Source organism: Panthera leo, chromosome B3, assembly GCF_018350215.1.
Source record: "Panthera leo isolate Ple1 chromosome B3, P.leo_Ple1_pat1.1, whole genome shotgun sequence".
Classification (NCBI taxonomy): domain Eukaryota; kingdom Metazoa; phylum Chordata; class Mammalia; order Carnivora; family Felidae; genus Panthera; species Panthera leo.
The window spans coordinates 118108922-118125240 of record NC_056684.1 but is presented as its reverse complement, the minus strand read 5'-3'; the positions used below and the strand labels follow the sequence as shown (position 1 = coordinate 118125240).

General features: G+C 41.8%; 2 protein-coding genes across 5 annotated transcripts in view; both read left to right on the top strand.

Moving 5' to 3' along the window:
* HEATR4 (HEAT repeat containing 4) overlaps positions 1 to 10894 on the top strand; it is a 44014-nt gene extending 33120 nt beyond the window's left edge. The window contains exons 17-18 of one of the 4 annotated variants that reach the window (XR_006203943.1): positions 8742 to 8962; positions 10580 to 10894. Coding sequence is in view for 3 of the 4 variants with exons in the window: in XM_042943719.1 (XP_042799653.1) it covers positions 8742 to 8900 (159 nt within the window). In the remaining variant the exon portion in view is untranslated. Of the gene's footprint in view, positions 1 to 4502; positions 4825 to 8741; positions 9077 to 10579 lie in introns of those variants that run through there. The other 3 variants (XM_042943719.1, XM_042943717.1, XM_042943720.1) reach the window with 3 other exon arrangements.
* Positions 10895 to 12870: 1976 nt separating this feature from the next.
* LOC122222911 (histone H3.3A-like) lies at positions 12871 to 13598 on the top strand. The gene has a single exon (XM_042943716.1). It carries the CDS (start codon positions 12871 to 12873, stop codon positions 13279 to 13281), a length of 411 nt encoding a protein of 136 aa, XP_042799650.1. The 3' UTR covers positions 13282 to 13598.
* The last annotated feature ends 2721 nt before the right edge of the window (positions 13599 to 16319 follow it).

Here is a 16319-nt window from a genome sequence, read left to right as displayed (position 1 = left end):
CAGCAAGTAAAAAGGAGCTCCAAGTTGTACAAAATGGCAGGCATTTTATAGGCAGAAAGAGGGTGGGACAAAGAAGTTAAAAGAATGGGATATTTCAGTGGAGGTTACCTTCCCATAGGGGAAGACAAAGGGTCTTATCATACGGATTACCTTAGTGGTGCAGATCTGGAAATTCCAGACTGGTTTAAAGTTCCACTGTTGGGAGAGGCTGGAAGTGCAGTTAGGTTTAAATGTTGAGTCTTGATGGGGTTTAGCAAAAGTGACTCCATTGGGGCCTGTTGTTTATTTCAAAGAAAACATGCTACTAAAGAAAGTTTTGGTGTGTTTGCACCACAATATGTAACAGTGATTACCTTTGGGGGCGCCTAGGTGGCTCACTCGGTTGAGTGTCCCACTTCAGCTCAGGTCATGATCTCACGGTCTGTGAATTTGAGTTCCGCATTGGGCTCTGTGCTGACAGCTCAGAACCTGGAGCCTGCTTCAGATTCTGTGGCTCCCTCTCTTTCTGCCCCTACCCTGATTACTCTCTGTCTCTCTCTCTCAAAAATAAATAAACATTAAAAAAAAATTTTTTTTTTAAACGTGATTACCTTTGTATAGTGGGGTTCAGGTGATTTTTATCTTCTTTGGTTGTTTGTATGTTCTGGGTTTTCCACATAAAGCATACTGTTAATGAAACACAAGTTCAGCTGCCGGTCACTTGAAAGGCAAATGCTCAAAAGACGATAGATAAGTTTTGACTGAAAAGGAATATGAGCTTTATTCAGGAGTCTGGCCATCTAGGGAGAAGGCAGACTCTTGTCCAAAGGAGAACTCCCAGGTTTCTGCCTGTTCCAGAATTGTGTGTGTGTGTGTGTGTGTGTGTGTGTGTGTGTGTGTGTGTGTGTGTGCGCGCGCGCGTGCGCATTCGCGAGCGAAAGATCATGAGCCAGCAGGCGCCCGCTGCAGACTCCCATGATGCCAGCCTCAGTCATCTTGGTACTACTCAGAGGTTGTGCAACAAGTTCTGGTTCCTTGGTACCCAAGGGTTGTGCAAGAATAGTCTGTTCTTTCTGCAAAGGAGGACAAGGTCTACATATGTGCAAAGAGGTCAGTAAAGTCATTTGTGTGACCTTAAAAATGAAAAACATGTTGCTAAGAGGTATCTGAGCTAATCAGAAAGCTAAGGGGACTTCAAACAGACTTGCTGGCTTCTGTGGTCTGGGAACGTTGTGGTCCTCTATTCCACAAGACCAGTGGCCAGCAAATCTCAAAGAAAGCAAATTGGTTCTGTTACAGATGAAGGTCCTTCATCTCCAGCAAGCAAGGAGTGTGTTAACTTGAAGCTAGTTAACTCTTAAGATCAGCTAGAGTGCTGTTACAACATCCTTGTGCAATTAAAAATACAGTGTTTTTTAAGCAACAAACTTTACTTTCCCAAACTCATCTCATTTTTTGCGATCTCCAGTCATTGTTTGTCTTGCTTTTCTGGTTTTTTTGAATCAATAGAATTCTCTTTCAAAAAAGAGAGATGCCCCTGCGTGGCTCAGTTGGTTAAGAGTCCAATTCTTGATTTCGGCTCAGGTCATGATCTCGAAGTTCGTGAGTTTGAGCCCCTCGTTGGGCTCTGTGCTGACAGTGCAGGCCCTGCTTGGGATCCTCGCTGTCCCTCTCTCTCTGCCCCTCCCCCACTTGCTCTGCCTCTCTCTCTCTCTCCCTCTCTCTCAAAAATAAATAAATAAGCTTAAAAATTTTTTGAAAATCAAAGGAACTTGACATTCAGATTATAGAAATTAATAATTGCTTATCGGAGAAGTTGCTATAGAAAACAAGTTAAGTTAGGGCACCTGGGTGGCTCAGTCAGTTAAGTGGCTGACTCTTGATTTTGACTCAGGGCATGATCTCATAGTTTGTGAGTTCGGGCCCCACATCGGGCTCTGTGCTGATGGCATGGAGCCTGCTTGGGATTCTGTCTCCCTCACCCTCTCCCTCTCTCCCACTTGAGTGTTTGCACTTGCTCTCTCTCAAACTAAATAAACAAAAAAATAAATAAATAAAATTCAAATACACTGGAAGGTGTATTAGTTTGCTAGGTCTGTCATAACAAAGTACTACAGACTTGATGGCTTAAACAAAAGAAGTTTATTTTCTCATAGTTCTGGAGACTGGAAGTCTGAGGTCAGTGTATTGACGGAGCTGGTTTCTGTGACCTTGTTCCTTGTTTTGTGAAAGGCACCTTGTCTTGTAAAGGACACCAGTCATATTAGATTAGGGTCTACTTTAATGATCTCCTTTTAACTTAGTTACCCCTTTAAAGACTATCTCCAAATATCATATCCTGAGGTACTAGAGGTTAGGACTTTAACATATGAATTTTGTTGGGAGGGGCATACAATTCAGCCCATAGTGATACAAGCTGTCTGGGTTTGAGGACCCAGAGGGGGTCTTGCAGGACCAGCCAAGAGGATCCTTGGCTTTATGCAGGATAGAAATCAAACTCAAGCCAGCAGGAAGTGAGATCAGAGTTTATTGAAGATATAGAGAGTGCTGATGCAGACAGAGCATCTGGGAGATTCCAAAAGGGAAGAAGAATGAGGGGCGCCTGGGTGGCTCAGTCAGTTAAGCGTCCGACTTCAGCTCAGGTCTTGATTTCACAGTTCGTGGGTTCAAGCCGCACATCAGGCTCTGTGCTGACAGCTCAGAGCCTGGAGCCTGCTTCCCATTCTGTGTCTCCCTGTCTCTCTGCCTCTTACCCACTCACATTCTGTCTCTCTCTCTCTCTCTCTCAAAGATGAATACACATTAAAAAAAAAAATTAAAAAAAAAAAAAAAGGAAAGAAGAATGAGTCTTGTCTTTGCTCCCAATCTGGGGTTTGGGGATGATGGTCTGATGTACTATCCTCTCAGGCATCCATGAACCGGTCAAAACAAGGCCGGTGCTCAGGTGTCCTCCATAAGTCACTTATGTCCCTGGAGCCAGGGGTCTCGGTGTCAGGAGTTAGTGGTGTCTGGAGTCAGTGTTCTTGGAAAACCTACATGACTGCCCACTCGGTCACTCCTTAGATATTATCCATTGTGCCGCAAGACTCCAAAGAACTCATTAAGTCCTTGACCTTTACAAGGAGGGCATACATTGTTTGTACCATAAGCCCTGATGCAGGGTGGGAGTGCAGGTCCTAGCAAGAATAGAAGCAGGAAAAGGAGTTAAAAAACAGCTTTTGGGGGGCACATGGGTTACTCAGTCAGTTAAGTATCCAACTTTGGCTCGGGTCATAATCTCACAGTTTGTGAGTTCAAGCCCCGAATCGGGCTCTGTGCTAACAGCTCAGAGCCTGGACCCTCTTTGGATTCTGTGCCTCCCTCTCTCTCTGCCCCTCCCCCACTTGCCCTCTCTCTCCCTCTCTCTCTCTCTCTCTCTCTCTCTCTCAAAAAAAATAAATAAACATTAAAAAAAAATTTTTAAATCAGCTTTTTTTTCATGGAGTCCCTTCAGTTTCCTTGTCTCAATAACAGGGGGGTGATATCTTAGAACAACCTCAGTTTTTCCCTCTTGTATATGGAAAAGCCAGTTCTTTCCTCCTCTTGTGTCTTTCTTATGTGTCTCCTTTACCCTTCACATACAAAACATTCACAACACTTCACTCGGACACTTCTGGTCCCCAGATGCATGAAGGTTTTTCTTCACAACAAGCAATTCTCTGCAACACCAGCTTGGGGTCCTACAATTTAACTCAATTCTAACCCTATCTACCTGGAGATAGTGTCCAATTCCACAGGTTAAGAGGGCTTGGGCCCTCAAGGCTGCTCCTGCCTTACTTCGATGCCAATCACAAGTAATAGGTCTCCAGGTTACCCTCAGTTTCTGTCCAATTTGACTACAAATCTGAGGTTCCCACAACCGCCTCCTTGGTTTCAATTAATTTCTTAGAGTAGTTCACAAAACTCAGGGAAACATGTTTACCAGTTTATTAAGGATACGATGAAGGAGACAAGTGAATGAACAGCCAGACCAAACTACATAGAGGGAGGTCTGGGAGGGTTCTGAAAGCAGGTTTTGTTCTTATGGAGTTGGGGTGTGTGTCACACTCCTGGTGTGAATGTGTTCACCAACCAGAAATTCTTTGAACTCCACACTATTGGGAGTTTATGGAGGCTTCCCCCCACAGGCATAATTAAGTATTAATTATTGGTTTCTAGCCCCTTTACCTTCTCTAAAGGTTGAGGAATGGGCTGAAAATCCCAAGCTTCTAATCATGGCTTGGTCTTTCTGGTGACCAGCTCCCACCCAGAAGCCCACCCAGGGTTATCTCAATAGACCAAAATATGCTCCACTTTCTCTTTATCACTTAAGAATTTACAAAGGTTTTAAGAGCCCCGTGTCAGGGAAGGGGTCAAGGACAAATATGAGAACAAAAGATGCTCCTAGTACTCTTATTATTAAGAAATTATGGGAGCTTCAGGAGCTCTGTGCCAGGAATGGGTGGTGGAGGAGACTAACATATATTTTTTCTATTATCTCACAGGTGATATATACTGAATCACAAGTTCCTTTAAGTACTTTTCCTTCATGAAGGAAGGATCATATGAGAAGTTGTTGGAAGGGGAATAGGGAAAAAGAGAAATAAAAGGAAAATAAAAGAAAACAAATGTCCAGGGCGGTGATTCTCAACCCAAAGTGATTTTGCCCTCAGGGGACATTTGGCATTGTCTAGAGACATTTTTTGGTTGTCACAGCAGGAAGTTGCTACTGGCATATAATGGGCAGAGACCAGAGATGCTAATCAACACTCTACAATGTCTGGTACAGCCCTAGAGCGAAGACTTATTCAACCCAAATGTCAATAGAATCAAGATTAAGAAACTCTAGTATAAACTTTCGGATGACTTCACCAATATAAAAAATTGAAGTCTTTGACTGAATTATTCTACTTTTAGAAATCTATCCTTTAAAATATTCACCTGTGGGGCACCCGGGTGGCTCAGTCAGTTGAGCGTCTGACTTCGGCTCAGGTCATGACCTCATGATTCATGGGTTTGAGCCCCGCATTGGGCTCTGTGCTGACAGCTCAGAGCCTGGAGTCTGCTTCAGATTCTGTGTCTCCTTCTTTCTCTGCTCTTCCCCTACTCATGCTCTCTCTTTGTCTCCCAAAGATGAATAAATGTTAAAAAAAAAATTAAAAATATTCACCCATGTAATGGGGTGCCTGGGTGGCTCAGTCAGTTAAGCATCCAACTCTTGATTTGGGCTCAGGTCATGATCGCATGGTCATGAGATCAAACCCAATGTGGGGAGCCTGCTTAAGATTCTCTCTCTCTCCCTCTCTCTCTGCCCCTCCCCGACTTGCATGCAAGTACACTCTCTCTCTCAAAATAACTAAATAAACTTTAAAAAATAAATTAATTAACATAAAAAAATAAATGAAATATTCACCCATGTGTACAAAGATGCACACATACAGATGTTCATTGCTTATAATTTCAAAATTGGAAATGATGCAAATGCCTGTTGATAGGCAATTGTTAACAAGAATGACAAGGAAGGATGTTTAAAATATATTGTAAATTGGAAAATCAAATCGCCAAACAATATATATGTTGTCTTATTTTTTGTTAAAAAACACAATTCATACATTTATATATGGTTTCTTTATTTTTTAATTTTTTTAATGTTTATTTATTTTTGAGACAGAGAGAGACAGAGCGTGAGTGGGGGAGGGGCAGAGAGAGAGGAGACACAGAATCTGAAACAGGCTCCAGGCTCTGAGCTGTTAGCACAGAGCCGGATGCGGGGCTTGAACCCACGAACCGTGAGATCATGACCCGAGCCGAATTCGGACGCTTAACCGACTGAACCACCCAGGCGCCCCTATATATGGTTTCTTTAGAACTATATATGTTGTGTGCATATGTATATGTGTTTGCATGGGTGAATATCAGGAAAGATATATACCAAACTGAAGACAGATGTTTTCTCTGGGAATGGGATTACAGGCAATAGAAGAACTTTCATGTTTTACGTCATATATTTCTGATTTACTTTGGTTAAGGCCTCAAGGAATAAGCCTTTGCTTTGTCCAATGTGAGACAGATTGCGGTCTAACTTTGAGACTACTGACTTCTAGTTTTTTTTGTTTTTTTTTTTTTTTTCAACGTTTTTTATTTATTTTTGGGACAGAGAGAGGCAGAGCATGAACGGGGGAGGGGCAGAGAGAGAGGGAGACACAGAATCTGAAACAGGCTCCAGGCTCCGAGCCATCAGCCCAGAGCCTGACGCGGGGCTCGAACTCACAGACCGCGAGATCGTGACCTGGCTGAAGTCGGACGCTTAACCGACTGCGCCACCCAGGCGCCCCTCTGACTTCTAGTTTTTAAGACTTACCAAATTACTCTAATTCAGGGGTCAATAAATTGTGGCCCTCAGACCAAATCCAGCCTATCTCTGGTGTTTAAACACTCCATGGAGTAGGAATGATTTTTATAATTTTGAATGTTAAATGAAGAATAATATTTTGCAACATACATGTATACAAAACTCAAATTTCAGTGCCCACATGTAAACTTATATTGAACACAGCCACACTCAGTCATTATAAACTGCCTGTGGCTACTTTCCCATGAGATGATGATTGAACCGTGAGATCATGACATGAGCTGAAGTCGGACGCTTAACCAACTGAACCACCCAGGCACCGGAAGCGTGTGACTCTTGACCTCAGGGTTGGGGGTTTGGGTGCCATGCTGGATGTAGAGATTACTTAAAAATAAAATCTTGGGGTGCCTGGGTGGCTCAGTCAGTTAAGCTTCTGACTCTTGATTTTGCCTCAGGTTATAATCTCACAGTTGTGGGATGGAGCCCCACATTGGGCTCTATAGTGGGTGTGGACCCTGTTTGGGATTCATTCTTTCTCCCTTTGCCCCTCTCCTGGTTACACTCTCTTGCTCACTCTCTCTCTCTTTCTCTCTTACTCTCTCAAAAATAAAATCTTAAAAAAAATTTTTTTTTAATCTTTTTTTAGGGGCATTCATGTTTGAATGCCAGCTCTATGTAAAGACAGCTTTCATGCTATTCACACTTTCTGATCTTATACTCTATTAAACTTTTGCCTGCTGCTCATTTAAAAAAAAAATCGTTTTAAAAATGCTTATTTGAGGGGGGAGAGGGGCAGAGTGAGGGAGAGACAGAATCCCAAGCAGACTCTGTGTCACCAGCCCAGAGCCCAATGCGGGGTTTGAACTCACAAACTGTGAGATCATGACCTGAGCCAAGATCAAGACTGATCCACCACGTGCCCCAAAAATAAAAAAAATCTTTATAAAGATAAATGTTTTCATTTTAAGTTTAAATAGATGCAAATGGTCTAACTTTTAACATCTACATATTCAGTATTTACACGTTGGTATATTTTTTGTTTGTTTTTTAAAGTTTATTTGTTCATTTTGAGAGAGAGAGAGAGAGAGAGAGGAGGAGAGGGGCAGAGAGAGAGGGAGAGAGAGAATTCCAAGCAGGCTTGACAATGACAGTGTGGTCGCAGCTCTGATGCAGGGCTCCATCCCACAAACCATGAGATCATGACCTGAGTTGAAATCAAGAGTCAAACACTTAACCAATGCAGCCACCCAGGTGCCCCTGTTTATTCATTTCAAAATTCTTTATTACTTATTTTTTCTTTTTTGAGTAAGCTCTAGGCCCAGCTTGGGGCTTGAACACATGACCCCAACATCAAGAGTCAAATGTTCCACCAACTGGGCCAGCTGGGTGCCCTTTCATTTTTTGTTTTTTTGAGTTTTTTTATTTTTCAGATTCCACATATGAGTGAAATCATATGGCATTTGTGTTCCTCAATCTGACTTATTTAACTTAGCATAGTACCATGCAGGTCCAGCCATGTTGTTGAAAAATGGCACGATATCATCCTTTTTTATGGCTGTAATATTCATGTGACTGTGTTTCTCACATCTTCCTTATCCATTTGTCTATCAATGTACACTTAGTTTGCTTCCATAGTTTGGCTGTTGTAAATAATGCCTCAATACACATGGGGATGCATATATCTTTTCAAATTAGTGTTTTTTGTTTTCTTTTGGTAAATACCCAGTAGTGGAATTATTGGATCATATGGTATTTATATTTTCAATTTTTTGAGGATACTCCATACATGTTTTCCACAGTGGCTGTACCAACTTATATTCCTACCAACAGTGCATAAGGGTTCTTTTTTTCTCCATAGAGGATCTCTCTCTTTATTATTCCATGGACTAATACAGAAAATTGATATTAGAAGTATCTAGATTTCTGAGGATGCTTTAACCTAGGTACAGGCTCAATCCTGGCCATCACTATATTGGTTTATGGGTTGAAATAGAACAGGACTGCGTCCCCAGGGACCATTCACCCTGAGTGAACACACCTCCTCGGCACACCCCTGGAGCAGGTCTCTTTATTCACGGCTACAAGAGTGGCCCATTGCTGCTGCTGCTTCTGCATGATAGTAAAGACAGAAAATGTAGGCTAACCCCAAACATCACACAGATACCCAAGACTTCTTGGGCAGAAAATTCAGGCATATTTGCCACGTTAGGCTTCTGACTGGGGACAAGGAAAGACAGGTCTTGAATTCATATGATCTGTTTTTTTAGTTATTATAGTAGTTAATAGAGCTGTTCTGATAAACCATGGCTCACGAGGCTTTCTCTTTGGGTCAACCTTTTACGTGAGACCACATGTTTGGCATATGCACTCATGTGTTAATATTTCTCTGCAGCCTGTCAGGCCCCGCACACCAAATCCGTGGTCACAGAGTCCAGTCCTGGGCCTAAACACAAGAAGCAGAGGTCAACCATCACCTGTGAAAGATCTACGCACTGCCCGGGAAAAAAGGATCGTGATGGGACCGTTTGGATCTGACAGTCCAGATCTCTAGCTGGGTAAATACTCAGAGAGAAGTTTTTTCCCGGGTCATATCCTCTTCCCCCCGAAGGAAAGGTGATTATTTTTAGGACGATCCCTTCTCTTGCTCCAAGACAGGCAGCAGTGGACCTAGTCACATCCTGGTTCTTTAATTGATGTCGTACAGTCTCCTTGTCATTATGTATATAAAGAAAAATCTATTTAACAGTAGTCCTGTTTTTTTAATGTGCACCATTTACCCAGAAGGTTAAAGAAAATTGACATCACATTAGATGACTGAGCATATTTTCCCATACCACTGACAGGTTACAAACTAATTTATAGGTCAGAGCTCCAAATTTTACTAGAGTAGAAATATTGAAAGACCCATCATCTCTTGCAAGGTATATAAAGAGCCCTCTGAAACCCAAACTAGAGTACCATTTGTCTAGGAAAGAGACAGCTTTCGTAATTTTTTTTTTTTTTTTTTTTTTTTAATCTACAAGTCTAGTCTTGTTCTAGAGCAAGTTCTTTACAAGAGTGTTACAAGAAAATCAGGGTGGCTGGCTGGCTCAGTCGGAAGAGCATATGACTCTAGATCTCGAGGTTGAGAGTTCGAGCCTCATGTTGGATATAGAGATTACTTAAAAAATAAATTAAAAATTAAAAACAACAAGAACAACACAAGAGTGTAGTAAGAAAACCAAGCTGGTGCAATCATTTTCCCTTTGCACCACACAGGTGGGCATGAACACTTTTAGATCCCTTGGAAACACTGATGCAGTTTCACAAGGCTGATTAACAATTCTCATGAACCTCAACAGTACCCTATGGCTTTAAAGCTTTGGGCATGATGAAAGAGTTGCAAACCATGTATGTGTCATTAGATGGGAGTCTGTAAGAGCACACTGATGCAGGCCGGCCAGGTTGAGAACCCAGAGGGGATCCTGCAGGACCAACCAAGAAGGTCTGTGGCTTCATGCAGGATAGAAATCAAACTTGAACCAACTGGAAATGAGATCAGAGTCTATTGAAGATACAGAGAGAGTAGATACAGATGGAACATTAGGGAGACTTGAGAAAGGAAAAGGAACAGGAGTCTCATCTTCGCTTGGGTCTAGAGTTTTTCCAGAGGGTTGTGGTCTAGTGTACGTCTTCTCAGGGATCCAGGAACTGGTCAAAACATGGGTGAGTGCTCAGGTGTCCTCCATAAGTCACTTATGTCCCTGGAGCCAGGGGTCTTGGAAAACCTCGTGACCACCCCATGAAGTCACTTCTTAGATATCATCTATTGTGCTGCAAGGCTCCAAAGAACTCATTAACCCCTTGACCTTTACAAGGAGGGCATACATTGTTTGTACCATAAGCCCTGATGCAGGGTGGGAGTACAGGTCCTAGCAAGAATAGAAGCAGGAAAAGGAGCAAAGAAAAAAAACAGGTTTTTTTGATGGGGTCCCTTCAGTTTCCCTGTCTCACAACACAATGCCAAAAAATGAAATAAAATAAAATAAAATAAAATAAAATAAAATAAAATAAAATAAAATAAAATAAATCCCCATGGAAGAGGAGAGACCCAGAATTCAAAGTAGTGTGACTCCAGCTTTCTTTCCTAAATACTGATCTCTATTTATAACTGACAAAGCTTTGGGACATTTAGAGGTGAAAATATAAACTATAAAATAAGTGAATCTTTCCCTTTTTCTTCTCTTCCAGTGACACTGTTATCACCAGAAGTATAAAAAGCAATAATTTCCACCATGAATGCCTCACAGCTATGGAACACAGGGAAAAAAGGACTTTGGGGGAGTATCAGCTAACCACAAAACAAAATCTTTCCTTTCCCTGACTCATGTAACCCATGTTTTTATTTATTCGTTTATACATTCCCTCCAAGTGAAATACTACTGATTCAAAAAGTATCATCATGGATATCAAAGTTATTTCCACTTCTATCAAACCCGAGGATTCTGGAATCTGGCTACCATGAGGCATTTGAGACAATAAATAATTCTGTACAAGTACTTTCTCAGCCCCTCTATCTTTGACTTTGTCATTTCATAGTGAAAGGACTTTATTGTGCACTCTGCATTGCTGGCCAGAACAAGAGGGCCCAATGAACGCTTCAGTCAGTCAGCAAGGCCAGACAGAAGGTCTAGTAGAAGGTCTGCACTGTGGGAGATGTAGCAGCCGCAGAAGAAATGACCCTTGTGCTCAAGGAGTTTACAAGGGGTTTTATAAGACATACACACAAGAATCTTTCAAAGACAATATGCTTAATCTAGTAGGAAATGTGTGGCACCCAGCAGATGTGCTGTAGGAGTCAGGGTGGAGGTGGGAGGGGCTGGAGTAGTCATGAAGACACAGGAGTTTGTTTGGATCTCAGTGCACAGGACTTGGATAGATAGGGAGAAGACCCTCCCCTCATCCCCAGATGAGGGGAAGGATATGAGAAAAGGCTGGAGGAAGGAATGAGCTTGCTTTTGTTAATCTGTTCATATAAACAAAATATCATACTGACAAAATACTCCAGGAGTATCCCAAACCCTTTATAAAGAGTCTTGCCTGTCCTTCCCGACTGAAACATCTGTAGGACATGCCCTTCTCAGTTGTCTCCTTTTTATTGTTCCTCTTTTCCTCTTTCCTCTCCCTTTCTTCTGCCACAGACCTTCATGATCTCCACTGGCTGATTAAACAAGTGACAGCTCCCTATCCTACCCTAAAAGGAAGCTTCTGTTTGGCCCAGCATGTGAGAGAAATGCAGTGCCAACCTTCTCTTGGTTGAGATCTAGAGAAAACTTCCATTTTTCAACCAAGATTCATGTCTTTATCAGTTTACACATACCAGCTAAGTTAGTATCCGTTAGTGAATTACCATCAACAGCAATCTTCTTGACAAGACCAACAGCAAAGTGGGGCTTGTGGGTCAGAAGGAAAGCATCTGTGTTAGAATTTACTCCCTCTTCTTCACACTCTCCTCCTGGTTATCACTTAATCCTCTCGCTCTACCATCATTTCTTTAAGAAAAAAAAATTTTAATGTTTATTTTGAGACAGAGAGTGTGCATGCGCAAGCAGGAGAGGGGCAGAGAGAGGAAGAGAGAGAATCCCAAGCAGGCTCCTCACAGCCAGTGCATAGCCGGAAGTGGGGCTCAAACCCATGAACCATGAGATCATGACCTGAGCCGGAATCAAAAGTCGGATGCCTAACCAACTGAGCCACTCGGGCACACCCCCATCATTTCTTGATGATCTATATTGTCAGCAAACATTTATTAAATGCATGTATTATTGGAGCGCCTGGCTGGCTCAGTGGGTTAAGTGTTCAACTCTTGATCTTGGCTCAGGTCATGATCTCACAGTTCATGGGACCGGGCCCCGTGTTGGGCTCCGTGCTGACAGTGCAGAGCCTACTTGGGATTCTCTCCATCTCTCTCTTCCCCTCCCTTTCTCCCTCTCTCAAAATAAATAAGACATTTTTAAAAATGCATGTATTTATTTACTCATCATGGATACGTCAGGAAGCATAAGACCGTTTCTCTCACTTTGAGGAATTTGTCATCCAGTTGGATAAAATAGGCTTGTCTGTTTAGAGGCAGCATCAGACCCTCTCAGGGGTCAAGAATGAGCTTGATACTCTAACATTTTTGAGGCTCCAGAAGTACTTTATTTTTTTTTAATTTTTTTTAACGTTTATTTATTTTTGAGACAGAGAGAGACAGAGCATGAAGGGGGAGGGGCAGAGAGTGAGGGAGACACAGAATCTGAAACAGGCTCCAGGCTCTGAGCTGTCAGCACAGAGCCCGACGCGGGGCTCGAACTCACGGACCGTGAGATCATGACCTGAGCTGAAGTCAGACCCTTAACCGACCAAGCCACCCAGGCGCCCCTCCAGAAGTACTTTAAAAAATAAAGTGCCCAGGCCGTCGCCTGCTAACGCCAGCGCCGCCTCTAGCTCACTGAGCTCCAGCCAAAGGAGAAGGGGGTAAGTGAGAAGGTCTTAGTACCATGGCTCATACAAAGCAGACTGCCAGCAAATCCACTGGGGGTAAAGCACCGAGGAAGCAACTGGCTACAAAAGCCGCTCCCAAGAGTGCGCCCTCTACTGGAGGGGTGAAGAAACCTCATTGTTACAGGCCTGGTACCCTGGCACTCCGCGAAATTAGACGTTACCAGAAGTCCACTGCACTTCTGTTCCACGAACTTCCTTTCCAGCGTCTGGTGCGAGAAATTGCTCAGGACTTCAAAACAGACCTGCGCTTCCAGAGCGCGGCTATCGGTGCTTTGCAGGAGGCAAGCGAGGCCTACCTGGTGAGCCTCTTCGAAGACACCAGCCTGTGTGCTATCCATGCCAAACGTGTAACAATTATGCCAAAAGACGTCCAGCTAGAGCGCCGCATACGTGGAGAACGTGCTTAAGAATCCGCTCTGATGGAAAACATTTCATGCTTTAAAAAAAACAAAAAAATTATCTTCTTCCTGTTATTGTAGTTCTGAACATTAGATATTTTTTTTTCCATGGGGTCAAAAGGTACCGAAGTATATGATTGCAAATGGAAACATCGGGGACAGAAATCAGGTATTGGTAAGTTTTTCCATTTTCATTTGTGTGTGAATTTTTAATATAAATGCAGGGACATAAAGCATTAATGCAAGTCAAAATGTTTCAGTGAACACGTTTCAGCAGTTCAACCTTATAACAATTATAAATAAACCTGTTAAATTTTTCTGGAAAATGCCAGCATTTGGATTTTTTTAAAACAAGTAAATTTCTGATTGACGGCGACTAAATGGTGTTTGTAGCATTTTTATCATACGGTAGATTCCATCCATTCACTATACTTTTCTAACTGAGTTGTCCTACATGCAAGTACATGTTTTTAATGTTGTCTGTCTTCTGTGCTGTTCCTGTAAGTTTGCTATTAAAATACATTAAACTATAAAAAAAATAAATAAAGTGCACAAACTGAATTTTAATAAATGATGGTAGATTTTTTTAACATATACACTTAAATCACTGCTTTTAACACAAAACATTACAATGACTAACTTTTGAAAGAATGTCAAAAATCTAAATTGACATGAATATTCATAACAGCATTATTCATAATAGCCAAAAAGTGGAACCAGTTCAAATGCCCATCAACTGATGGATGGATAAATACAATTTGCTGTATCTGTACAATAAAATATTATTTTTCAGTAAGAATAAATGAAGTATTAAAAATAATAATAAATGAAATATTGATACAGGCCACAGCATGGCTGAACCCTGAAAATGTTCTAGTAAGTGAAGGAAGCCAGTTTCAAAGGACCACATATTGTATGATTTATATGAAATTTCCAGAGAGACAAATTTACAGAGACAGAAAGTAGATTAGTAGTTGCCTAGGACTGACAAAGGTGGGAATGGGGAGGGAGAGGAGAAAAGGAATTGACTACTAATGGGATTTCTTTCAGGAGAGACAAATATGTTCTAAAATTAGACTGTGATGATGGTTGCACAACCCTGTGAATATACAAAAAAACCCCTTGCATTGTATGCTTTAAGTGGGTGCATTGTATGGCATATAATTATATCTCAATAAAACTTTTTTTAAAAAGTCTAAATTGAGGGATGCCCGGGTGACTCAGTTGGTTAAACTTCCAACTCTTCGTTTTGGCTCAGGTCATGATCTCGATGTTCATGAGTTCTAGCCCCCCTCTCTGGCTCTGCGCTGACAGTGCGGAGCCTGCTTGGGATATTCTCTCCCTGTCTCTCCACCCCTCCTTGGCTCTCTCTCTTTCTCTGTTTCAAAATAAATAAAGAAACTTTATTTTTTTAATGTTTATTTTTGAGAGAGAGACAGAGACAGAGACAGAGCATGAGTAGGGGAGGGGCAGAGAGAGGGAGACACAGAATCTGAAGCAGGCTCCAGGCTCTGAGTTGTCAGCACAGAGCCTGACAAGGGGCTTGAACTCACAAACCGTGAGATCATGACCTGAGCCAGAGTCGGACACTTAACTGACTGAGCCACCCAGCTGCCCCGAAATAAATAAATAAACTTTAAAAAAAAGTCTAGATTGAAAGCCTTTTATGATTACAAAAGGCCCACCAATGTAGGATGCTGAGCAGTGTGGCACAATGGACAGAACACCAGTTCGGAAGTCAAACGCATCCGAATCCAAATAGTCTGCTACTTACCAATTGTGCGACCTTAGGTGAATTATTCAAATTCTCTGATACTTCTTTTATTTACTGTAAAATGAAGACAACAGTTCCTCTTATAAGCCTGTTTTTGGATAACATTTATTTTATTATTATTACTTTTTAATTAATTAATTAATTAATTTTTGAAGAACATGTATTTTTAAAATATGTCCTAAACAGTTATTATGTTCTAGGCGCTGTTCTAGGTTCTGGGGATACAGCAGGTGACCAGGACAGTCAAGGTTCTCTATATTACATCTCACACAAAAAAATTGAGATTTTTACATGAAATCTCTCTGATGTTAAATAATGGCAACTAATTTAAAAATATTAAGACTACCATAAGCTAACACTGTGCCAAATACATCTATGTGCCAAATTCTGCCCTTAGGCTGATAGTTTGTGACTCTTGATACAGACTTTTCACGTGGTAAATTTCTAGAATATTGCCCACTTGGCTGAACCTTGGCACTCAGCCTGTTCCCATATGTTGCCCAGCACCAACGAAAGAAACATTTCTCAAAATTCAGGGAAATCATCCTAGCAAGTAATTGAACCAAGCAGTGGCCTGGATCCCATCTCTATAAGATGCTGCAGCCTTCCTCGCTGACCCAATGAGGTCCCATTCGTTTTGCATGCCTGGGCTGAGCTGGTATGTTCTATAGGATGGATTTGGAAGAGACTGTGCTTTGCATGCCTTTCCAGATCATCCATCTGTCCTCTTAGGACCTCTGTGGGAGGCCAGTTAAGACACGGTCTCACATGTTAGACCCTTTCATTTTCTTTTACCTGCTAATATCTATCATCTCAACTGTTTTGGCCAAACCTGTAAGCATGCAGTAACGGTACAGGCAGCTCTTTCCTGAAACTCAATAAGAGATGATTAATTTAATTTGTTTTAATTCTCTAACATGTTCATGATCTCAGAAAAAAAATGTTTTAAATTTATCTTGTAGCTCTTCAATTCACAATCAAACAACTTCACATTGCTCATTTATCTATCTCCGCAGCACTTGAGTTTGAACTCCGGGAAGAGGGAGTCTAGAGAGAGGATTCAGGAAATCAGTGCCTTCATTGGACCATACTATCCCATCAACAGCAAACTGTTGTTTGGAGTACTTCACCCCATTGGATCATGGAATTCCCTAACGCCCTTAAGTTTGAAAAGCTAAGTGGAGCACACCCGACTTCCAAAAGTCTTTGCAAAGGCTATGTGATGTGGTAGAAAAATGGTACACTTGAGTTCGAGTTTCCTTCTGCTACTAAT